Source organism: Xenopus tropicalis, chromosome 1, assembly GCF_000004195.4.
Source record: "Xenopus tropicalis strain Nigerian chromosome 1, UCB_Xtro_10.0, whole genome shotgun sequence".
Taxonomy (NCBI): Eukaryota; Metazoa; Chordata; class Amphibia; order Anura; family Pipidae; genus Xenopus; species Xenopus tropicalis.
In genome coordinates, this window is record NC_030677.2 from 90037858 (window position 1) to 90063986 (window position 26129).

Consider the following 26129-nt stretch of genomic DNA (forward strand, 5'->3'; position numbering starts at 1 on the left):
GCCTTTGTATGTAAGAAATTGTGCAACATGAATGAGGTGATTTTCAGGCATCTTTACAGTGAGGAACATAAGTATTTGAACACCCTGCAATTTTGCAGGGTGCAGTTCTCCCACTTAGAAATCATGGAGGGGTCTGAAATTCACATTGTAGGTGCATTCCCACTGTGACAGACGGCATTTAAAAAAAAAAAATCAGGAAATCACATTGAATGATTTTTAAAGAATGTATTTGTATTGCACTGTTGCACATACTTATTTGAACACCTGGCAATCAGCTAGAATGCTTACCTCGTACCCCGGGCTGGTGCCCCTGTTAGGAGAAAACCGCACAAGCCTGGGGCACCTGGGGCGATGCGCTTCTTCCTTTCGCCTTCGTTTCGCTGTGACTCCGACTCCGGCGCATGCGCAGTAGAGTGAAAGAGCCGACTTCTCTGTTAAAGTTTGGCTTTTCACTCTACTGCGCATGGGCGCGCAGCGAAGAAGGAAGGAGTAAGCGATTGCTGCTACCCCGGGCTGGTGCTGTTCTGTCCATACAGGGGAACCAGCCCAGGCTAGAAGGTAAGCCATTCAAGTCACTTGGGGGTGCCTAACATTTTGGCTTTTCCTTCTCCTTTAAAGGTATTACCAGAATCCGCCATCACAACATCACTAGGAAGGGCATTCCAGAACCTCACTGCCCTCACCGTGAAAAACCACCTACGTTGCTTCAAATGGAAGCTCCTTTCCTCTAATCTAAGGGGGTGGCCTCTGGTGCGCTGATCATCTTTATGGGAAAAAAGAACACCCCCTATCTGCCTATAATCCCCTCTAATGTACTTGTACAGACTAGTCATGTCCCCTCGCAAGTGCCTCTTTTCCAGAGAAAACAACCCCAACCTCGACAGTCTATCATCATAGCTTAAATCTTCCATCCCCTTTACCAGTTTAGTTGCATGTCTCTACACTCACTCCAGCTCGTTAATATCCTTCTTAAAGGACAGGAGCCCAAAACCACACTGCATACTCAAGGTGAGGCCTTACCAGGGACCTATAAAGAGGCAAAATTATGTTTTCATCCCTTGGGTCAATGCCTTTTTTTTATACAAGACAGAACTTTATTTGCTTTAGTAGCCACAGAATGACACTGCCTGGAATTAGACAACTTGTTATCTACAAAAGCCCCTAGATCCTTCTCCATTAAAGATACCCCTAACAAACTACCATTCAGTAGATAGTTTGCATTTATATTATTTCTACCAAAGTGCATAACTTTGCACTTTGCAAAGTGGCAGCATCCTGCATGGAACTGCATGGAACTTGTAGTTTTGCACAATTTAGTGTCGTCAGCAAAAATAGAAACAGTAATCCCTATGCCCACCTCCAGGTCATTAATAAACAAGTTAAAAAGCAAAGGACCAAGGACTGACCCCTACGGTACTCCATTAACAATACTCGCCCAATTAGAAAATGTTTTATTTACCACCACTTTTGTAATATATGTATATACTCTGAAAGTAGTATAATTACTGAGTGTATTTATTTGAATCACTTACTAAGCTTCCACCCACGGATGAGAAGCAAAAGGATAAAATCATACTAAATAGTAATTTCCTCCACATGTATTTCTAACCCTCTGGTTGCTGCAATCTTTTCTTTGCTTAGTTACACTCTAGTAGATACTTATATACTAGATAAATCGCAATATAGTAGCAGGATCCTTGAATCATTGACTATATTCTAGCCCGGCACAGCCCTTAAAAGAGATATAGTGTTACCTTATATTTCCTTTTCCTTTCTTTTCTTTTCCTGTTTGGATTTTAATAACTACAGATTTTAATGTGACAAAAATAAAGTGGATTTTAATTGTAAGCAGGTGTGCCTAGATTTTCTTCCACGATTTTCAAGAAAGGGTTACATATGGCAGCTAACACTTGTTTTTTTCCACTTTGCACCCTCTCTGAAAATTTGTTAATGAGCCGTCCAGCCTCTTCTACGTTTACCAAAATTACCTAATCATCAACAATCAATAAATTAAGGGACATAAAGTTCCCTTAAACATTACAGGTATGGGAGTCATTATCTGGAAACCTGTGACATAGAAAGATCCGAATTAAGGAAAGTCTGTCTTCCATAGACTCCATTTTAATTAAAAAATTCAGATTTTAAAAATTGATTTCCTTTTTCTCTGTAAAAATAAAACAGAACATTTGATCCCAGCTAAGATAAAATTTATCCTTATTTGATGGAAAATAATCCTATTGGGTGTAATTAATATTTTATTGATTTTTTAGGAGATCCAAAAATGTGAAATGATGCAGAAAGAAAGAGGTTTTGAAAGCATTTTACCTCCTAAAACTGTTATTATATGAGAGCTGCATAGACAACCTCTCTAATCAGAAGCCAGAGCAAAATATGGGAATGTCTCTTCAGTTTCCCACAGGAAGTGGTCACAGCACTGACTGACAGGCTTTACTCAACAGTAGCTGGAAAAATCCCTCCCAGTTTATTCCTTCTGTGTCTCTGTGCTTGTGCTGCTGCCAGGGGGGGGGAGAGGAGCAAGTAGAGCTGGAACGGACTACCAGTGACATCGCTAAGCCCCGCCCACCCTATGCAAATTCACTGCACTTTAATTAGCTCTGTCTATCAGGGCCAGCAGCTCAGAGCCACATACTGAAGAGTCTAAACCAGAAGCTGGCAAAGGGTCTTGGTAGAGCACAGTTTTCAAGCAGCTATGGACATATTTGAACCCAAACGTATTAAAATAAAAGCACTTCTATTTTACATTATTTTACATGGTTATTGCATTGTAACCACTCCTCCTCTGCCATGCCACTCTGTGGTTTATAACTCTGCCCCACCCTACATCTCTGAATTTATCACTAGATACTGACCAAACCGCTTGTTACACTCCTCTACTGACCTGCTCCTCAACACCTCATTATCTCCTAACAGGGATGGATTTCTTTCCAGGGTGCCAAGAGGCCATTATCCTCCCTTGCTCCCACCAGTACACAGGGGACAGGACGGATAGAGATCTTCCGTGTGCCCATTCCAACACATTGTGACTCAACCCCTATCGGTTTTAGATTAGAAGCTCTTTAGATTGTAAGCTCTATAGATTGTAGGCAAGACCCAATTTCCATCTTGTATTGCAAAACAAAAACTGTAGTACCGTATTAGCCACACTATCTGACCTGACTGAATCCAGACCCCTGGACTATTTACAACTCATCCTAATAAACATTAATTACTTTTAGTATCTTCACAAGTTATCTCTATCTATCTGTAATAATTACTAATTTAACTAATTTATTGCTCGTGAACACTTCTCTCTGATCTAACCATATATATGTTGTGCCATTCCAGTTTTCATTTGTATTTTGCCTGAGGAAGAGCTCCGAAAGCTTGCAATGTATTTTTATTGTTAGCAATATAGGTATCATTTCTACAATACTCTTGTATTTGTGTTTTTTTTTATTACATCTTGTATTAGTTATTGGTTATAAGAGGGAAAACAAATCTTTCTGATGAACTTGAAGAAAACCTCACATATTTTTAAAGATTTAGCTACAACTGTTTTTTAAACAGTCGAAAAGGATAATTATTAAGGTATCAACAAATTACTTTCTGTATTCTATTCACATATTCATCTTAGCAGTCAAATGCAAATTAATATAGCTTTAATTGAATAGGAAAGACAATTACATACTTGATGTTGTCAAGACAGCCTGTTTCAGGTTTTAGTATGGCAGTATGATGAAACATTTTGTAAAGAGCAATCCCAAGAAATATTACATTGAGCTGCAAAATAAAATTGAGTTAGATTAGGTATTTTAAGTAATAACCATCATTAAATCTTCAAAAAACTCATTCACTAAAACAAAATATAGGGATTTTTTAAACATAAACAGAGAAGCAATGGGACATCTGTAGGTAAGTAGTTACATAGTTACCGTATTTTCCGGCGTATAAGAAGACTTTTTAACCCCGAAAAATCTGTGCCAAAGTCAGGTGTCGTCTTATATGCCAGGTACTTACCTGCAACCTTGCTTCCTGGCAGGGCCGCCATCAGGGGGGCACGGGGGGGACAATGGGCCCTGCTTCCTCTGGCTCCGGTGGTGTCCTCCGCTATGTGCCGCGTAGCCATGCGTACTGACGTCACACGCACAGGGCGCAACGTTATAAAAGCGCAGAAGTAGCGGAGAGCTGCGGCACATAGCGGGGGACACCACCTGAGCAGCAGGAGGCAGCTGGGAACTGAAAGATGCTTGGGGGCCCTGGGGGAATCTCAAGGATGCTTTGGGGGGGGCCTGGGGGAAGCTGAAGGATGCTTTGGGGGGGCCCTGGGGGAAGCTGGAGGATGCATTGGGGGGGCCCTGGGGGAAGCTGGAGGATGCTGGGGGGGGGCAGGAGGATGATTGAGGGGGGCTTGGGGGGAGCTGAAGGATGCTGGGGGTGCCCTGGGGGAAGCAGGAGGATGCTGGGGGGGGGAGTGGAGGGTTCGGTTCTGTGAGCCACAGGGTGGTAGTATATTCCAAACTCTATATTTTAACTGGAAAAGTTGGGGGTTGTCTTATACGCCCAGTCGTGTTATACGCCGGAAAATACGGTAATCAGGAAAGCCTTAACACTGGGGTTGCCACCTCTGCCAGCTTCTATCTCTGGACAGGGGGCGGGCAGTAACGTCACAATAGGTTGGGAGGGGGCGGCCAGTGACATCACAAGGGCAGTGAAAGGGCAGCTTGGTGGCATCACAGGGCGGGGCTATGACTTGGCTGATTGCCACTTTGATCACAGGGAGTCCTGCAGGCAGTTTTGACCAGTTTTAACACACTGGAAGATGCCACCAAAGGCCATAAAACCACAAATTCTGGTGATTAAAAACTACCAAATATTTAATGGCAGACATGGAATGGCAATAAATGCAGACACTCACATACTCTTTAAGGGGCATATTTATCGTAGTGTGTAAACCAACATCACTGGTGATGTTGGCCATAGCAACCAATCAGATCTTTGCTTTTGTTTTCTAACTTGTAGGTGACATTTCAAATCTAATTGCTGATTAGTTACTGTGAGCAACATTACCGGTGATGTTGGCTTACACACTATAATAAATATGCCCCAGAGACTGTTATGGTTGTATATGTACTGCCCTAGCAGTAAATAGTTCTTCATTATTTTTAAAATGTATTTGTTTATGTTTAATTGTTTATCCTTATACATGGATACAATTTTTATAGCTATTTGCTATTTCCACCAAGGTCATACATTACAATTGGATTGGTGAGTTCAGCTAACTGGCAATAATTTCCACACAGTGGCAGTTACCAGCACATTCAGGCCAGGTAAATAGCATTACATTTGGGCTATGGCAGAGAATATTTTTCGTCAAGTTGTGTTTGCAATTGACTTCAGGGTGTAATATGTAAGGGTAATATGTACTAGGTAATCTGTAATATTATAATATATATATATATATATATATATATATATATATATATATATATATATATTATAGGTAATATGTAAGGGTAATATGTAAGAAACAAGTGGTTTTTTTTTGTCTAGCCTTGTATTATAAGGCTCAAGGCACATAAGCAAATTAGTCACCCAGGATAAATCTTCGCTACCACTTTGGAAAAATAAAGTGCATCATATGTTTTGTCATCAGTGATTTACATTACTGCAAGTAGGAAAGCATTTGGAGCAAATTATCTCTGATAAATCTTTGTTACCACTGGTGACTTATCTCCTCATGTGCCATACTAATCTCCTTATGAGTCATGAGCCAAAGTTTCCGTTAACAGATAACGGAAGGAGATAAGATTGCCACGTTCCTGTGGCCTCAATATGATCTGTTACTTTTCAGACTGTTCCGTGCTCACATTTAGAGAAGGCCATGAACAAGTAGATCTATTGCAACCCCACTGTCTAAGGTCTACTTACTGCATGAATAGCAGTTCAGGCTAGTGTTAATAAACCAGCACAATAAACCATAAAAATAACACCTATTGCATGAAGACTACTATTGTCTAGATCATACTAAAAGAAAATATGGCCATATATGGTAAGATTTGCTTGTTTGGTGAATTCACCAAATGAGCAAATACCCTGATATGCCCACCATGGGTGGGTGGTATTATACAATGCAGAGGATAATGAAGAAAAGAACCCCCCTCCAACCCCCCAAAGAACAAAGCTGAGTGATCACCCATGCTAATCAAGTGACAAAGACTGATAGCATGTAAACTAAGCAAGAATTAACATAACATTTTAGGTAAAATAATTCCAATTCCATACATAAAATGTATTATAGCTTGTAATTACCATAATTATGAGTGTTGCTGGTCCTATAAAGCTCCAAATAAAGTATGTGTCAAGTCGTAACCAGCACCTATAAACATAAAACAAAATAAATCACAATTTAAATCATATAATAATATATTGTTACATATTTGCTTTCTAAGCTGCATAAACAGTAAAACAATGAAGTTTTAGTTACAAAGTTGTATATGTATAGAGAATTTGGCCAAAGGCAGGTATTAAAGGGACAGTATCAGTGCTGTGATAAGTTGTTTTTACGCCCTAGGCAACACTGGCACTGCCTGCTGCGGGAAAAAAATTACATTTAAAACATTATTCTCCCACCTATTTTACCTTTTTTTTTTAGTTACAGTGGTAAATAAATGAGCTAGTAGAGTTAAAGGCTACTTAATAAAGGCAGACTATCTTTTTTAGTTTTAACGCATGCGTTAATTAGCGCGCTGAAAAGAATACTAACGCATGATTCACAAACACTTAGGCATGCTAAATATCGCATTAGGCTATGCGAAAAATAACACCTACTTGAGGCAGGCGATAATTATAGAAAAGTACAGTAAATGAGCTTTTGGCAATAAAATATGGACTTTGCAGTGCTATTTATTCAAGTATGTGTTGGCCCTAGAGTGACGCAGCCTCCAGTTTGCAGAGAAATGGTCATTTTTAATACAGTAATTCTACGAAAGTATTGGCATGTATGGCTAACATGGCGTGCGTTTATTCGCATGACTATTTATATGCGGCTACAATTGATGAAATGTTTCGCCAGGCATGGATTTGCAGCGAGTTTTTGGACGTGCGGCAAATTTTTTCATGCGTTTCGCAAAACAATCTGCCAATGGCAAAACGCATGAAAAAATTTGCCGCGGAAAAATTCGCCACACGTCCAAAAATTGTTGCAGGCGACAAAAAATAATAGTCGCAGGCAACAATTTTTTTGGCTGCACAACATTTTTGCCGTTTTGCGAACGGAACAGATTCGTTCATCACTAGCGGCTACTATTTATAAGCAGCTACTAATTATATGCTACCATTTATATGCTACTATTTATATGTGGCGACAATTCATATGCGGGCGTTAATTAGCGCATGTACCGTCAAATACCGAACGAAAATAGTCTTTGCGAGTTAAATAATGCATGCAATATCGCTTGTAAATTAACGCAAGTATGCTTATAGTGAATTTAGCAAAAATTTAGACGCGATAAAATTTTTAACGCACGCTATAAATAGCGCACGTTTTAACGCACTTTAGTGAATCAGCCCTATTGTAGGAATAAAGAGAAATATATACACAGATCTATCTTGTGGTTAAAGGAACAGTAACACTAAAAAATAAAAATGTTTTAAAATAATTAAAATATAATGTACTGTTGCCCTGCACTGGTAAAAGTTGTGTGTTTGCTTCAGAAAGACTACTATAGTTAATAGAAATAGCTGTTTTGTAGCCATGGGGGCAGCCATTAAAATTGAAAAAAGGAGAAAAGGCACAGGTTACATAAGAAGATAACAGATAAACTGTGTACAATACAATGAGAATCTATGTTACTTATCTGTTATCTGCTTAGTAACCTGTGCCTTTTCTCCTTTTTTAATTTAAATGGCTGCCCCCATGGATACACAGTAGGGTATTTATATAAACTGTAGTAGTGTTTATGAAGAAAACACAACTTTTACCAGTGCAGAGAAATAGTATATAACATATTAATTATTTTTATACACTTTCATTTTTTGGTGTTACTGTTCCTTTAATGTAGATTATGGCTAATCTTGATATGACGTGTACCACATATGTGGTTGTAAGTTTTTTACTGTATTTAATCATTTTGTACTCATAGGGTTAATACACAGTTTGGGTGTGAGTAGATGTGTGTATTTAATTATTGGTTGTTGGGAGGCACGGTAGTAGCTTCTGATTAAGTGGCAAGAAGCCACGTTAAGCTTGTTATATAGGATGGGGGTTTGTTGAGCTCAGTGTCACCCCTTCTCCTCTTCCTCTTTTTTTAATGTCAGATTTGGATCGCACCGGAAGCGATCTGGACGAAGGTCAAGATCGAAGGCCAGTTATGAACAACATAGGGACACCACACCAGCAACGGAGAGATCCTGTCAAAATGTGCAGTACTCAAGATGCAGGGGCAGGCACAGACGGATGTATAAAATTGACGGCCTACTCCAGAGGGAGGAGGAGAGGAAGTCGGAATGGCCCCCATATTGGTGAGCCAAGTCTCGTTCAAGTCACAAGTGAAGGAGATCTGAGCCATTGGTTTATTAAAGGAACAGTAACACCAGAAAATTAAAGAGTTTTAAAGTAAATGAAATATAATGTACTGTTGCCCTGCACTGGTAAAAGTTGTGTGTTTACTACAGTAACTCTACTATAGTTTATATATAATAAGCTGCTGTTTAGCCCCGGAGGCAGCCATTCAAGCTAGAAAAAAGGAGAAAAGGCACAGGTTACATAGCAGGTAACTAATAAGCTCTGTAGAATACAATAGTGTTTTATCTGTTATCTGCTAAGTGCCTGTGCCTTTTCTCCTTTGAATGGCTGATCCCATGGCTACATAGCTGCATTCTTTATATAAACCATAGTAGTGTTTCTGAGGCAAACACACCAGTTGTACCAGTGTAGGGCAGCAGTACATTATATTGGAATTTCTTTCATACACTTGAATTTTTTTGTGTTACTGTTCCGTTAAGGGACAGTTGGACGATAATCAAATTAATCAAAATTTACAAGTTGATTTGAGTTTGGAGAGAACGGATGTCATTAAAGGAACAGTAACACCAAAAAATGAAAGTGTATAAAAGTAATTACAATATAATGTACTGTTGCCCTGCATTGCTACAACTGGTGTGTTTGCCTCATAAAGACTACTATAGTTTATATAAGTAAGCTGCTGTGTAGCCATGGGGGCAGCCATTCAAAGGAGAAAAGGCACAGGTTACTTAGCAGATAACAGATAAACCCCCATTATATGGGGCTTATCTACTAGTTATCTGCTATGTAACCTGGGCCTTTTCTCCTTTTTTCCAGCTTGAATGGCTGCCCCCATGGCAACACAGCAGCTTATTTATATAGTAGCTTTTCTGTAGCAAAAACACCAGTTTTTTGCAGAGCGACAGCACATTATATTTTAATTACTTTAAAACACTTTAATTTTTTGATGTTACTGTTCCTTTAACTTATCAAGGCATCACTTGACAAAGGATTAGTTGAGTTTGCTCATGGATTGAACTATGGATTGAACTATATACCGTATGCACAATGTGATCCCATTACGGCCATTTTAGATTTGAAAAAGTTTGTTCGATTGATCACTTTGCAAAGACATTACTCTGACAGACATATGGATGGTTTACAATATAATGAGAATCTAGATGGCATTGAATCTTTGGATATTGATGTTGATACTTTTGATGATGCCCCAAATGGTGGTAGCCAGAATATGGGATTACACTCTATTGATTTTTGTGATGAATGTACAATACAGGTATTACAGGAACTGCAGGAGAAGGGTACAGTGGTCGATTTAGACAATGTACCTATAGTCCATTCAGGTCTAAAGAAAAATCAAATTACTATCCCGTACAATCAAAAAGTTATTTTATTAGTTTGTTTCAAAAAAGTGGTCCAACAAGATATAGAAATTTTAGCTGATACATGGAATCAGGGACCTAAAAAGTCTGTTTTTAAAAATTTGACAGTTGGGGAAAGTAGGGCCATAAAATCCTTGAATATGAATAAAAATGTGGTCATTAAGGCAGCAGTTCAGTGGGGGGCTCAGTGGTGGTGCTAGATGCTATTACATATGAGAAGGAGGTAATGCGGCAATTGCTAGATGGTGATACCTACACCCCTCTTGCTGAGGACCATACACAGGCATTTCAGAAACGGTTGGGTGACCTTTTGATGTGGGGTTTTAGTATGGCCATTCTGGAATATGAATATCTAAATTGTATACATCCCATTATCCCCCATTTTTCATATTTTACCGAAAGTCCACAAGTCTTTGAAGGATGCGAAGGGTTGCCCTATAGTGGCAGGGATTGGAGCCTTAAATGAAGGTCTTTCCCAATATGTGGACAAATTACTGATACATTTGGTTCTACAACTGCCAACCTTTCCAAGGGATACTACTATGTGTATCAATAAGTTTGTTGATTTGGAATGGAGGCCCAAATACAGGTGGTTTACAATGGATGTCACAGCCTCGTAATCGTCCATAGACCATGGTGTAGGCCTACATTCCATACAATATTGACTAGATCGGGGGGACCGTTTCTCCACTAGTCAGATTGAGTATTATGCAGTCAGTTCATTTTTTGTTGCATAATAACTATTTTCTTTTTGATGGCCATTTCTATTTCCAAAGACACAGAGCTGCGATGGGGGCATCCTTTGCCCCCACGTATGCCAACCTCTTCATGGGGTGTTGGGAGAGGGTCCACGTCTTTGGGGATCGGAATATGTTTCGGGGACAAATCTTTTGCTTCTATCGTTATATCGTTGACTGCATTGGAGTGTGGGATGGTGATGAGACAGTCTTTTGTAAATTATTGTAATGTGTTTTTTTTAAGTAAATAACGACAGGGTGATGGCGGACCTTTTCCACATGCCCATCACTCATAACACCCTTTTACATGCAGAGAGTGGTCACCCAAAATTTTGCATGAGGGGTATCCCAGTGGGACAATTTTTGCGTCGTAGACGTACATGTTCCTCCTGGGACATGTTTTAAAATCAAGCAATGTAGCTATGGAATAGATTTATTCAGAGAGGTTATGATACTAAAACCATTAAATTTGCTTATGATAAAGCAGTGGCCACTAGTAGATCTGATCTATTGAACCGTAAACATGGAGATGTAGGTCGTGAACAGAGTTTTAAATGTAAACCTAGATTTTGCACTACCTATGAAGGGGGGGTATTAGATATTCAAAGGAGTATATGCAGGCACTGTTGTGTGTTACTACAGGACCCGGCCCTATGCAATACTCTTGATAAAAAAACCCTATTTGTTTTTAGGAGAGTGAGGAATATAGCCTCCTGGGTTTCAAGGAGCCTATACTCTACTGAGGTTAATGAGCAAGGGGCAGCGTGGTTACGCTATAGTGTGGCAAAAACAGATGCAAAGCCTGCAGTGTAATTAAAGTCTTTAAGACTTTTACATGTACCAACACAGGACGTATCTATAAAATCTCCCAATATTTTTATTGTCAATCAAGGGGTATAGTCTACCTAGCCACATGTGAGTGTGGAGCCCAGTATGTTGGCAAGAGTATCTGGAGGGCAGGTACCAGGTTTCTTGAACATTTGTTGGCTATCGATAGAAATTACCTGAAATCTGCCATAGCTAAACATGTGACAAAGGAAGTAGGGGTTCAGTTATGTTCCAGATCATAGATAAACCTAAATGGAACATCAGAAAGGGCGAATTTGACACTAGATTATCTGAAAAGGAAGTATACTAGATTTACTATCTAGTCCGTGGAGCAGTATGGTGGCCTTAATAGGGAATGGGAAGTCTCCTGGTAAATAAACGAGCTAGTAGAGTTAAAGGCTATATAATAAAAGCTACATAAAGCTACATAAAGTCAGACTATCTTTTGTGCAAATACGCAGTGAATTATTGGGAAAGAACTTACCTGTATATATGTAAGAATTAAAGATAAAAGATATAAAAAATAAAACAAAACAAAATAAAAAAAAACAAGAAACGAAAAAACATGGTGGGAATAAAGAGAAATATATACACAGATCTATCTTGTGGTTAACGTAGATTATGGCTACTCTTGATATGATGTGTACCACATATGTGGTTGTATGCTGTTTTTTATTGTTTTTAATCATTTTGTACTCATAGGGATATTAATCATATTAATATTAACCATAGGATATTAATGAGCTGGAGAGAGTGCAGAGACGTGCAACTAAACTGGTAAAGGGGATGGAAGATTTAAGCTATGAGGTTAGACTGTCAAGGTTGGGGTTGTTTTCTCTGGAAAAGAAGTGCTTGCGAGGGGACATGATTACTCTGTACAAGTACATTAGAGGTGAATATGGGCAGATAGGGGGTGTACATTTTTCCCATAAAAACAATTAACGCACCAGAGGCCACCCCTTTAGATTAGAGAAACGGAGCTTCCATTTGAACCAGCGTAGGTGGTTTTTCACGGTGAGGGCAGTGAGGCTGTGGAATGCCCTTCCTAGAGATGTGGTAATGGCAGATTCTGTTAATGCCTTTAAGAGGGGCCTGGATAAATTTTTGAACAAGCAGAATATCCAAGGCTATTGTGATACTAATATCTACAGTTAGTATTAGTGGTTGTATATATAGTTTATGTATGTGAGTGTATAGATTGGTAAGTATAGGTTGTGTGTGCTTGGTTTACTTGGATGGGTTGAACGTGATGGACTATGGTCTTTTTTCAACCCTATGTAACTATGTAACAAGAGGTGATTCTGGTGCTCCGTCTATGTTTTTGTTTGGACTATCTAGTTACAGTGGACCTCAAGGTCTGCTTCCTCCATAGCCGCTCTAATCCCAAAAAGCATGCACTTGTAAGGGGTGGGAAGGGTGGCACGCAGGACCCATTTTTTTGCAGCGGGGTCTGCCATATTCTTGTTATGCTGGTGACTGCATTATCTGATAATATGATGACAATTATTTTTTTTCTTTTTTCCCCACTTTGCCCACTCCCCCACATTTCAGTCTCTCATTTCCACCATCTTTTAAAGTGCCACTGTATTACTGTGCCCTTGAAGTGACTTCTGCATCATCAGTCTACCCCTAATTCCAGCTTTGGTTAATGTGCATCTACGGTAAACATGAAAAAGCTTAACAAGAGCCATTGTTCTGATGTAAAGGATTTACTTTTTGAAAATAAACTAGGACAGTTGGCTAAAGGCAATTAAAATCCCTATATCTTCCCTCACACATCATTTTTAGTTCAAGAAAGGGATTGCACCAAATCAGCTTACATATGAGACAGATGGCGTCAGTGGCACTTTTTATTTCCTGTAAAAACTTGATTTACACTTCCGGGAGGCGGACCCAAGCAGTGGCCGCACTTTTACTGAGCTCCATGCAGCCAGAGCGAGAAAAGACTGTATTCCCCCACTTTTCTCACAAAATCGATCACTCTGTAGTGGGGACGAGATAAACTACCTCACAAGAAGCCCCTGGAAGCCCACGGCACGTCAGCCAAACCGGCCCGCCATACCTTCGGCGGCCATCTTAAGCCATACATTCAGGCGCCGCATCACCTCACCACAGCCACTTGGCGATCGAGGGGAACCACAGAGAGCGGCATCGTCAGTTGGGCAGAGACATCTAAGCCTGCCCAAAAAGGCCTGCAACCCGACCGCGGCGCTCACTGCAGCACTCGCTGACAAACGGCCATTAAAGTGCGGCCCTCACAATCCGACACTGCAGCCACTTGATCTGCACCAAGTAAGGCACTACCCCCCCCTAAAGTGGGGACCCACTCCAGGCCTTATCACTGTTTTCCCCTTCTAAGACCGTTGGCCTATTAATTGAACCATCCTGCCTTGCCCACGACGGCCATTTTACAACACGCACCTTCACACTGCGCCATACAGGGAATCCCCTGCACCAAAACTGATGGGAACGGCACTAATAGCAGGGCAGGGGCAACCTATCCCCCTATTTGGGAAAGCACATAAGGTGAACACAGCACCTCAACTAGAGGCGCCCATCCAACTGTGACTTTCAAAAGCTGACCTCACAGTTACCTGGTCAGACTTAAAGAAAGCAGGCCACTAATGCCAGCAACAAAGCCAGAGTTACACAACTCACACCGCAAACCCCCCCCCCCCCCACTTTTACACAACATACAAGATCCCTGAGCATAACGGGACAACCCAGGGGAAAGACCTTCACACAGAGGATACTAAAGGACAGAGACTCTACCTTTAAAACCCGTATCCCGAATCTAGCCACAACAACCACGACCGCACTCCAACTCAACCCAACTGTGCGACCCACACAGCGTTCCCTACAACATCTCAAACAGAACCTCATCTCAGAAGGGGCAACACCTGACTAAATGCCATGAACGTAGCTTTCATGTAACTGACTCGAGTGTATAATACCACACTTCAACCTTTATTTCAGCCGACTCAAACGGGAAAAGCAGGTGGAAATCACCTACATCAGCCTCAATACTAACCACAACCTATCTCCAAACGGATATCCACACGGTCATCCCAACCTAAACTAATGGAAAAATATCTACCTCACTCCCTCAATGGGGCAATAAGGGGGAAAAAAAGACACCAAAGCACCGGCCACAGATGTCTCTACATCCCCTCAAAAAGCCCCAGCATCTCCAGCCAGTCCACCAGTGTCCACGGATCTCATATCCACAAGTGACCTGGTCCACCTTCTAGCACCCCTGCTAGACCAAAAACTGGCAAGCATTAAAGAAACACTAGACGAACAACAGTCCTCTAACCAATCGCAGCGCATACAGGACGCGGAAGATAGAATCTCAACATTGAAAGACGACCTCACAAAATCACAAAACCAAATTGACCTCCAACAGAGGCAAATCCTAATTCTCACAAAGTAGATGACCTAGAGAATAGAAGCAGACGGAACAACCTCTGCTTGGTAGGAATACCGGAATCCATCAAAGGAAAACAACTGGAGGACTTTTAAACTGGCTACCAACAGGCCTACAAATGCTTCCAAATGACAGCCACTACCAAATAGAGAGATTTCACTGGATAGCCCCCCCCCCCCACGGGAAGAACCATCCAAACCCAGACAAGTCATCTTTAAGCTACTAAACTACGCTGATAAACAAAAGATCCTGGAAACCTACTAAAATTTGAAACTCATCGCCTCTATCTCTTCCAAGACTTTTCCGCTCGTTACTGCCAAACGGAGAGAATTTACCCCATCTGTTGACGCCTGTATGAATCAGGACCCTCAGAAAGCAATAAAACACTTTTGACTCTCTACAAATGGAGAAACAGTGAACAAGAGCCCAGGCTCCTCACCCGACAACTGAACTGACCTAACCAAGCAACAAAATGGACCTTTACAATGAGGGGCCACCACTTCAACCAAGACCTCTCCAGCCCCATCCCTCACCACAACCCTGTGAGACAAACCAAAACCTTGACCAGAACACTTAGACCAATAGGAGCACAGACCTCCTTAGCATTGAGCAATTAAAAAATGTTTTGGACAATCAGGGCTACAACTCCCCTCTCCCCTTTTCTCCTCCCCCTCCCCTCCTTCCTACAGTCAAGCTTAAAGCCACATTCCTTGCAACTCCCTCCCCGTAAAGGACCCACCTAGTTCGGTCCTCTAGCCACCCAATCCCAACCGCCTAAACCACCTCTCCCCCACCTGTCAATAACAGTGCGGTACTTACTTATGAAACATACTTGTATATGTTAATTTTATTGCCTGTTTGTTTTCTATATTTCCTTAGTACAGTTCACCGGTTCCTGGAAATAAATATATCTGGTACCTGCTCGCTGGGACAGAACCGGCTACTCCTTCACGTAATCCAACCACCTTTTATCATTTGGAAAAAAGGCATAGGATAGACCTTAGATGGCGAATACCACAACCACTATACATGACATAAAAATCCTATCCTGGAATGTAGGAGGCCTTAACTCTCCCCTTAAAAGGAGGAAGGTATTAGACAGACTGAAAATAGCGCTACTTGAAAACCCATTGGCACATAAAAGACAAACCATCCTTGAAAGACAACTGGGTTGGGGAATGCCTAGAGGCCTCGTACAAAAAAAAGCCAGAGGTGTAGCAACTCTCTTTAACAAAACGCTTTGCTACAAAACCTTAAAGTCTTATAAAGACAAACAGGGTAGATTCCTCTTACTTCAGGTGGAAATATTGAATGTTAAATATATTATTGCCAATATATATGCTCCAAATGATAATAACCAATCTTTTTTTACAGACCTCAAGCAAAGACTGGATTCCTGGGAGGCAGCCCATATAATCTTTGGGGGAGACATGAATGTAACGTGGGACAGACTTCTAGACAACTCAGGTACATCCTTTACACAGACCACGGACAAAGCGAAACCACTATGTGAACACATTGACCTGTATGACTCCTTTCGATATATGAACCCAACCTCAAAAGACTACACATTTTACTCTGGAGTCCACAAAACCTTCTCTCGCATAGATTATATTTTCACCTCTCAATCTCTTCTACCCCACATACAAAAGGCCGAAATAAAAGACATAATAATCTCTGATCACACCTTAATCTCCCTACACATACAAAACCCCCAGCCAATATACCGATCTTTTAACTGGCGATTTCCGTCATATCTCTCCCACAATGAGGATTTCAAACAATACATCAAGACCCCCTTAACCCATTGGGACAACCCCAACCTGCTATGGGCAGCCGCAAAGCCAGTACTCAGGGGGCAAATAACCGCATATCTGGCACACCGCAGAAAACAATTTAACATTAAATATATGGCCCTCCAACTGGTACTCTCTCAAGCCTATGCACAACTGAAAAACCACAGCAACAAAGAAACCCAAAACAAATACAAATAGGTAAAAAATCTCTTTGACACACTATTAACTGAGAAAGCACAATTAAGCTTAGACCACAGACGCAATAAGTACTTTAGATGGGGCAATAAAACAGGCAAACTACTGGCAAGTATAGCGAAAAGACAAAACCCACAACCTCACATACATAAGCTCCAGGGAAAACAAGGCTGGACCACCGACACAAAAAAAATAACTGAAGAGATGGTACAATACTTTCAATCCTTTTATGACATAGAACAAGACAACAACAGAAGCAATTAAATTCACACCTACCAAAACTAACAACAGAAGAAAGAAACATACTGAATGCACCTATAACAGAAACAGACATACAAACGACAATCAAAAAACTAAAACTAGGTAAATCTCCAGGCCCTGATGGCCTAAGCGCAGAATTTTATAAAATCTTGGCCCCAGAACTTATCCCACTACTTCTAGATCTATACAACAATACATTACAAGGCCTCCCACTCTGGCCAAAAGCCAACGAAGCCAGAATAATCCTCCTCCCAAAAAAAGACAGAGATCAAACCAACCCGCAATAATACCGCCCCATTTCCCTTTTAAACCAAGACCTCAAAGTTCTCACAAAAATTATGACAGATAGACTACAACAAACCCTACCTAGAATCCTATCTCCCTGTCAACTAGGCTTTACAAAGGGACGCCACTCGGTCAAGGCAACGCAACAGATCTTAGCCCTAATCTACCAACATAACATGGAAAAACGCAAACATGGAATTCTAGTAAACTTAGATGCAGAAAAGGCATTTGACAGAATATTTCATACTCACCTACTGAGAATCCTCAAATTCCAGCATTTTGGCCACCAACTACTAAAATTATTCCGAGCTCTATACTCTACCCCAACTGCCTTCCTCATGATTAATAACCTTATCTCAGACCGCTTTCCCATAAAAAAAAGGTACCAGGCAAGGCTGCCCCCTCTCCCCTATATTTTTCAATCTCGCACTCGACCCCCTACTTAGACACCTTATGCAAAACCCATTATTCCAAGGATTCACAACAAAACACTCATGTCACAAAATTGTAGCCTTTGCAGATGACATTTTACTCTTCATCAGGAACCCCAGCCATGACATCCCAACAATCCTCAAGACTATTAACAGATACACAACCTTTACAGGCCTAAAAATCAACTGTGACAAATCAGAAGCCATAAAGCTAAGACATGCCACTACCTCCGACTGGACACATAACTTTCCCTTCAAAAAAGCCCAAAACCACATTACATACCTGGGCATCAAATTCACAGACCACCACGCCGACATATATAAACTCAACATCACCCAAGCCATTCTAGATCTTCAACATGACTTAAACAAATGGAAACAGCAAACTTAACCCTTTTAGGCAGAGCATATCTTATAAAAATGATGTATTTCCCTGCACTATTGTATAAAATACAGATGCTACCTTATTATCTTAGACAAAAAGACCTCAAACTAGCAAACAAGATATTCCGAGAATTCATATGGGCAAAAAAAGGCCCAGAATTGCCATTCACAAACTCCAACAAATGAAAACTAAAGGTGGCATCAACTTTCCAAACTTACATAACTACAATGCGGCTGCACTTCTACATCATGTTGGAGACTGGATATATAACACCAACACATATAGCAACCTAGAATTAGAATACACTCTCATGGAAACAACAAACCTTAACTTCCTTCTTCACCTACCACCAAATGAACTAACATCCAACCAAAAAACAACCCACTATTTATCCACACCTACAAAGCCTGGCGTGTAACCAGACAAACACAAAATCACTCAAAACCTTTCCTTATATTTACCCTGGAAAGGAAACACAAACTTCCCTAACAGCCTAATGACCAATACCTTTGCAAAATGTAAACAAGAAAACTCCACTCTTACCTTACCCCATCACGGAGATTCAAAATGGGACAACTCGACAACCCAAAATGCCTAAGATGTAAAAAAGATGAAGGTTCCCTACCCCACTGCATCTGGCAATGCCCAGCTATCCAACCTCTATGGATGCAGGTGCATGACTACTGGCGCCAACTGACAAAACAAAACTTCACACCAGACATTGAATGGGCAACAGACTACCAAATCTGATAGAATACTAGCAGGAAAATTGGCTGCAGCAACTAGGAAAGCCATACTCCAGGAATGGCTATCAACCACACCGTCATCCATAAACCTGGTTAAAAATAAACTACATTTCCATATGGACTGGCTTGAGGCGTCAATTAACAAAACAACCCACACACACAGATTTTTTGACACATGGTCAACCTACATTATGAACCTTCCCCCAGACATCAGAAAACTGACAGTTGACACATAAAAGTACACCATGTGGTACGACCAAGAAAATCTTAGAGGCACTAACCCTCTATTATATTCCACAACGGCTCCAAGATGAAACAAGCCACCGCTGCCTCCCAGGATCCATAACACAACGGAAAACAGGTATCCTAAACAACCCTCCCCAGAACCGGTGAACTGAAATGTATATAGTTCATGTTGAATTTACCAGAAACTTTACATCATTTTGTTTGTTTGACTAACATATCAATCGAACCCCCACCATACCATACTTATGGTAATTTGGCACACCTAAGCGCGAGATAGCCAATTACCTACTATTCATACATCCGCTTACCCTCAACAAGCCTACTAATGCAACTGTTTAAAACCTTGAGACCGCTAAATAATTATGCATAACACTATACCCAGCAGTGATACTGTAAATACAAAACCTTGTGTTACATTGACTTTTTCTTGTAAAGGACAACACTTTGTACAAAAAATAAATAAAAACAATTACAAAAAAAACCCAAAACTTGGTTTACTGTTAATCTTAGCATTTCACTCTCCTCTTACACTTGCTCCTCTGACCCCATACTATATCGGTCTACAAATACAATACTGCTCTGACTTCTCCCTGGATCTTCTTGCTCCTCTCCTTCCTCACATCAAGGAGCATCCAATCCTAGACCCTGGTTAAACAGCACCACATGTTTATTTTGCTCCTTTACTTGCTCATGTAGCACTATTATAACAGTATAAGGCCACACCAGTGGTTTTCACTCAGGGCTGGGCTCTCTCTCTCTTTGTAGTGAGAGGATTATCAGAAAGGTTGTGGTGTAAATTAAGATGAAGAGTAATGGCGCCAGGAATTCTTTAGAAAGTATATTTATTTATGCAGCAACTGAAAGGAACATCTCACTACACTGTTCAAGTATTACAGTGGTGACAGTGAATGCAATAATATAAGCAATCAGGCAAAGTTATATAATAGCAGGAAACAATGCAATATAATATTTTAACAAAGAATATGAGCAATGCTCTATGGTCTCACCCAGCCAGGCCTGCTGACGGACACTGCCGGTAGAATGGGAATCCTCTCTATAAGTAACACCCTCCTTATCACTGAGGCCCCTATTCTGGGTTGCCAGGCATCAACCTGTGTACAACCAGGGAACTAACCCACTGACCTCCTGTTGGAGCTTTGGACTGCTCAGCTACCCTGACTGACACTAAGTGGGTGCTGACCCACTCCTATAACACAGGCTGGCTAATACTTACTAAAACTAAGAGAGGATTCCTTGGGGGTCTTACCCTCTATGCAGGTAAACAATTTTCTCACTCTCCCAACGGCTGTCTGTAACCGACCCTGTAGCTACCAAGACAACCAGGAAGTCAAAATCCTCTTCCTCTTCTCTAGAAATCTGGAAGAAACCATTCTTTCCCAAGAAACAGGGGATGTTGGTCTCTCAAACTATTTACAGATAGGATGAACTAAAGATAAAGTGACACCTACTCGTAAGGTGTCAAATAGTTTATAGCAAATAGTTGCAACCCTGAGGGTTACACTCATTTCAACAACTATGGAGAAAATCCCATGGCCTTCCTCACTACAAGTTTCTCCTCTCTTGCATTAACACTGCTCTTTTTTATGTTTAACAATCCTACTTCTCTAAACTAATTCACATGCATAAATCTAACCCACAACACATTTGTATATGTTTAACTCACTATTAAAACCCATCAGTGTAGTACAGTCACTACCAGTTATGTCACCCAAACAATTTGCAAACCGCTTGAAATTTAAAGTTGACATAATATGCCAAAATATCACCCATGTTTCTTCTTATGCCTTTTTTTCTATCAGCCTTCTTTGAGTACTTCCTCCCAGTGACTGAAAATAAAATGTCAAAGCTACTATCTTTCTCTCCAGTCACCACTTAATCCCATTCCATCACACTTTGTAAAAGAAAAAATCATGCACTGTTGTTCCTGCACTAACACACATATTCAATGGATCTCTCTCTGGTGTATTGTCATCCACCTTTCAGCATGCCCTTGTCACACCAATACTCAAGAAGCCTTCCTTGATCTAACTTCCCTTGATAACTATAGGCCTATCTTATTTCTGCCATTCACCTCCAAGCTCCTAAAACAGATTTTCTCCAGCCATCTGCCGAATTTCCTGCAATTCTTCTTCACTCTTCCAGTCAGTTTGCTTCTAAAACAGCCCTAACTAAGATCATTAACGATGACCCCGTGTTGCTTTGCTCCCATGGTGCATGCATGGTAGCTGGCTTTTGCTCCAGTGGGGGTCTGTTTGGGTCTCTTTGTACTTGGAATGCTAGGGCCTATTTTGTCTTCCAGTCCAATCAGTATTTTAATATGATTTATGTACCTGGCTTTTTGGCATGGTGGCTGGCTTTCGCACCAGTGTTTCATGTGTGGTACCTGGCTTTTGCTCCATTGTTACATGCATGGGTTGGGTTTATGCATATGTATGGGTTGGGATGGCATACGTGTTGCTACGATTTCCTGAAGTCGTCCTGAGAGGAAACTTTGGGCGACTTCGGTTCATTATATTAACTGCTTATTCCCAATTCTCTCAATTCATTGGTAAGTATAATGCTGTTTCCCATTCAGCATGATTTAATATGACAGACACAGGTGCCAATTTAATTTATTCACACACTATATACCACGGAAGCTTGCTAGGTCTGAAGCCAAATCACTAATGATTAATGTGGGGATGATACTAGTTACAGTAAAATACTGAACATTAGGTTGTGCGCCCTGGTCCCTAACACCCCATTCGCTGCCCAACAGCTTTCTCACCCAACAGACTGCGCGTGCTTTACACTAGCACGTTTGCCAGCAATCGGTCAATGAATAATTAGTTTTACATGATATCTGTATCTAGGTGTGCGCAGTCTGTGGGGGTGGGTGAGAAAGCTGTTGGGCAGCGAATGGGGTGTTAGGGACCAGATTGCCCACAACCTAATGTTCAGTATTTTACTGTAACTAGTATGATCCCCACACTAATCATTAGTGATTCGGCTTCGGACCTAGCAAGCTTCCCTTGTACAGTATATAGTGTGTGAATAAATTAAATTGGCACCTGCGTCTGTCATATTAAATCATGCTCAATGGGAAACAGCATTATACTTACCAATGAATTGAGAGAATTGGGAATAAGCAGTTAATATAATGAACTCAACAGAGTAAATTGAGTATGTTTTTTAATCTATACTAAATCATGATGTTGATCAATAAATGCAGGCATGATGAATGATGAATTAAAGGTTAAGTATTAAGATAAAGTACAAAAACATTTTTCTTTATTGTATATATTGAGTAGGGTGGTAGACACCTTGTGCAATCTTTATCAGTTAGTTTACCCTTCTGTTGGTCTCTTTTCTATAAAAGTATTTACAGTTGTATTAATACTGTAATTATGCTGTTATTTTGTGTTATGCTTGTAGCCTGACCCTATGTCAATGTCTGTTCCATGGTGTGTGTTTTTCTTTACTTTTTTTTTTATCACAGTAGGTATTTTTACCTTGCAGTATATCCATTGTAGGAAATATGTTCAGAATCAATGGTTCTGAAGACACTAACCACCATATATAATAAAATACAAAATTTTCTCAGGAGCAGTAACCTAGAGAAACTAATTGATGTATGCTCTTGAACAGGTGGCCATTAAATGCTTTCTGCTAATTGGTTGATACGAGTTACTGCTCCTGGAAAAACTTGGTGCCTTTTATTTCCAAAAATGTTTTATGTTTTATCACCAAATATGTTTTCTGTTTGGGATTCTGCTTGGGATAATTTGGGTCATTTTTTATCTAATCAGTATAATGTGTTATTAGGCATACCTCAATTAATTGGTGCATGTCCTACTTGAATTCAGAGGGTAGTTGTTTGAATTCTCCCAAAATTATGGCTTGGAATGACTGCAGCATGTCTTTAAACATAACTTGAGTAACATGTGCATTGGAGCCTAAGTGACAGAGGGCTGGTAATGGAATCCAGCATTGATCACACCCCATTTACATGTAAACACGTCCTTTAAGCCGCACCGATATTAAAGGAGACATATTGTATAAAAATTAGGAATGTACCAGTGAATTATACTCCTCCAAATATAGAAGGATTATGCTTTAAAAGGTTGTGCTTCAGACTGATTTATAGAAAAATTCCACCAAAACCCCACTAGTACCGCCCATTTGTTCCACTTCCTGCTGGCTGAATTCTCTGGATGTGCAGGGGAGCCAGAGGCACTCAGAACACTGCACTGCAGGATAGGAACCAATCAGTAGTTAGGCTGACCTGATAGGGAACTGAAGCCTATCTTTGCTTGTGTAAGTGCAAAGCTGTGATTAGCTATCCCCTCCTGCTGTGCTTCTGGCAGGGACCGTTAGGACACACCCACCCTTCATTTGAAACGTGGACAGAGTTGCAATAGGATCTATAGGGAGCTCCAATAAAGGGGCCATTTTTACAGTGTGTATTCAATTTTAGACCAATGTGAAACCAGCACCATATATTATTCATAACAGCCTACAAAATTAGGGGTTTTTCCATTTATCCAATATGTCTCCTTTAACACAGTTGCAAATGTATTCTCTTCTGTTATAATACTTCTCCCCTTAAAAAACTAAACTGCTTCCCAGTGTAAAAGTCTTCTTGCCTTGAAAGCACATAACACAACCATAAAGGCAAATCAATGAAAGAACATAGAGCAAGCACAGTTCAGTTTATATGTAAGAAGGTTGTGGTGTTTATCTACTCCAAAGACCAAGGGCCCACCAACCATTAGGAAGCGGTGTACCTTTCCAAATTGCTCTATCCCTGTGATGTTTCCTACCTGATTTCTTGGTCTTCCATTTATATTGTGTAAATTCCTCCTGAGACACTTGCCCAGCCAGTTTTTCCATAAGTAACAGCCTCCGTGTATTCTTCTGCTTATCTATGGCAATACATTTGGATTCCATCTTTTTCCTGACCCCATCAAGTCCAAAATTAACTCTTTCCTAGCCTACACAGGTTTGCATCTTTACTACTTCATGCTGCTCTCCGCTCCTCACATGCTGTTGCTGGCTTTGATCCCCCTTCCCCGGGTGTCACACTGGCTCTGTTCTCCTGCTACGTGCCCTTAATTAATCACCTTTCTGCTTACAAGAATATGCTTTAATTAATCCACATTTATTCCTTGAAGCTTTACAGGCCACAAGACATGTACCTGCAGACCGCCAGTTGGACAGCGCTGGTCTGCTGGCAGCGGGCAGAAAATAACTGAATGAGGTGTTTGCTGTTTATGCTGCTTCTGAGCTGGTGCTGCCATCTTGACCATAGTGTGGTCTCATACAAAAACTTTTGAATTTAGTGGGGCTGCCTTTTTTCTCAACTTCCCCATGTTAGCTGTACTCCCAGGGTCTGGGGGGTGGCTGTTTTGCTTGCTTTGAGCTACTGTAATAGTCCTGGGAGACACATGGCTGCAGATGCGACTACTCACAAAGCCATCCAAGTCATACCCCACAAATATAATGATTTTTCCAGTTAATAAACACAATCAATCTATTTACTCTGATAAATATTATTGCCTCTGTGAGATGCAGGGGATCATAAAACTCAGTATCAGAAGAGTGAATACTTGAAAAGTATGTAAACTGATGGGCCATAGCGGAGAGCTAATATCTTATAAGGGACTTATCATGAAGGTCAGGTCAAATGATTGAAGGGCTAATCAGGTTGCTAAAGAGGTATTATTAATGGATGACAGCACAGGACTGAGTCAGTCAACCTGGTTGAAGATTGAAGTAGATGCAGGCAGTAGGTATTATGTCTGTAAAGGTCATGATATGCAGTATCAAGTGGAGTGTAAAGCAACTTGACTTCAGTATTCTTGAAAAGTTTCACCATTCAGCTGAGAGGCTTGTTCAGTTCAACTGAGTGGTAGGAAATTTTCGGGCATTTTAAGGTAATAAGTCACCGACATTTAACGTGAAGCGTACTCCTGTTTCAATGCTCAGTTATCTCATTGAGGCAGGTGTTCATTTTTCAGTTTACATGACTGGTGGTGTGACAAACAATGCCAAACCTGAGGACATGGAATACAAACAGGAGCATTGAAAACTTGTGGATACCCAGACTGGGCCTTTGTAAAAACAAAATCTCATATGTAGCCAGAAAATATGAAAGGTGAATTTTTAACAAAACAAACATTAATTCCCTGTGGTTTCCAAACCAAGCAATAACCTGAAGCTAGTATACCAACAAACAATAAGTATTAACTTACACTTTATCTGTTCCATAACTTCTGTAGTCTACTGCTGCTGAAACAGATACAATCAGAGCAGGCATGCCATAGCCCACCAGATAAAAATATTTTTTTCTGGAATGCTCACTTTCAAAAACTTCAACCAGCATGATATAAAGCTGTACTCCTTCCAGGAACATCCATGTAAAAGCAGCCAAGAAGAAGAAATGAAGCAGTGCAGCAAACACAGCACATGCAACCTAGAATAAAAAAAATAAATGCAACAAAGTAAGAACAGCATAATGTTATATCAAATTATGTATAAAGTTATGTCTCAAATATGGGACACTGAAGATACAAATTTTGCTGATATCTAGTTGTGGTAATGATAAATACTCACATTCTATGTAAAGATTGTTCTATATTAAGACACAGACTCTGATACTATTTTTATTTTGTAAGATCGTTGTAAGACTCCTGATCATTATAAACTGATATAAATACATAATATATAATATACATGATGATGATCAATATTTGATCTTCATTAAAACAGAATATAATGATATAGTTGATGTAACTGGAGAAAAATTGACTTATCAACCATTTATTCAACAAAAAATTACAAAACAATATACATGTATTATATCATGTAAGCTGTGTAAAAAGTAGAG

General features: G+C 40.3%; 1 protein-coding gene across 6 annotated transcripts in view; it reads right to left on the minus strand.

Annotated features, from left to right (window-relative positions):
• Nucleotides 1-26129, minus strand: part of adgrl3 (adhesion G protein-coupled receptor L3) — a 1193186-nt gene that overhangs the window by 323195 nt on the left and 843862 nt on the right. For 5 of the 6 annotated variants that reach the window (XM_031903606.1, XM_031903589.1, XM_031903595.1 and 2 more), the window contains 3 exons: nucleotides 25495-25715; nucleotides 6310-6376; nucleotides 3689-3780 (listed from right to left, as the gene is read on the minus strand). In XM_031903606.1, coding sequence (XP_031759466.1) covers nucleotides 3689-3780; nucleotides 6310-6376; nucleotides 25495-25715 — 380 coding nt within the window. Of the gene's footprint in view, nucleotides 1-3688; nucleotides 3781-6309; nucleotides 6377-25494; nucleotides 25716-26129 lie in introns of those variants that run through there. The other variant, XM_031903623.1, reaches the window with a different exon arrangement.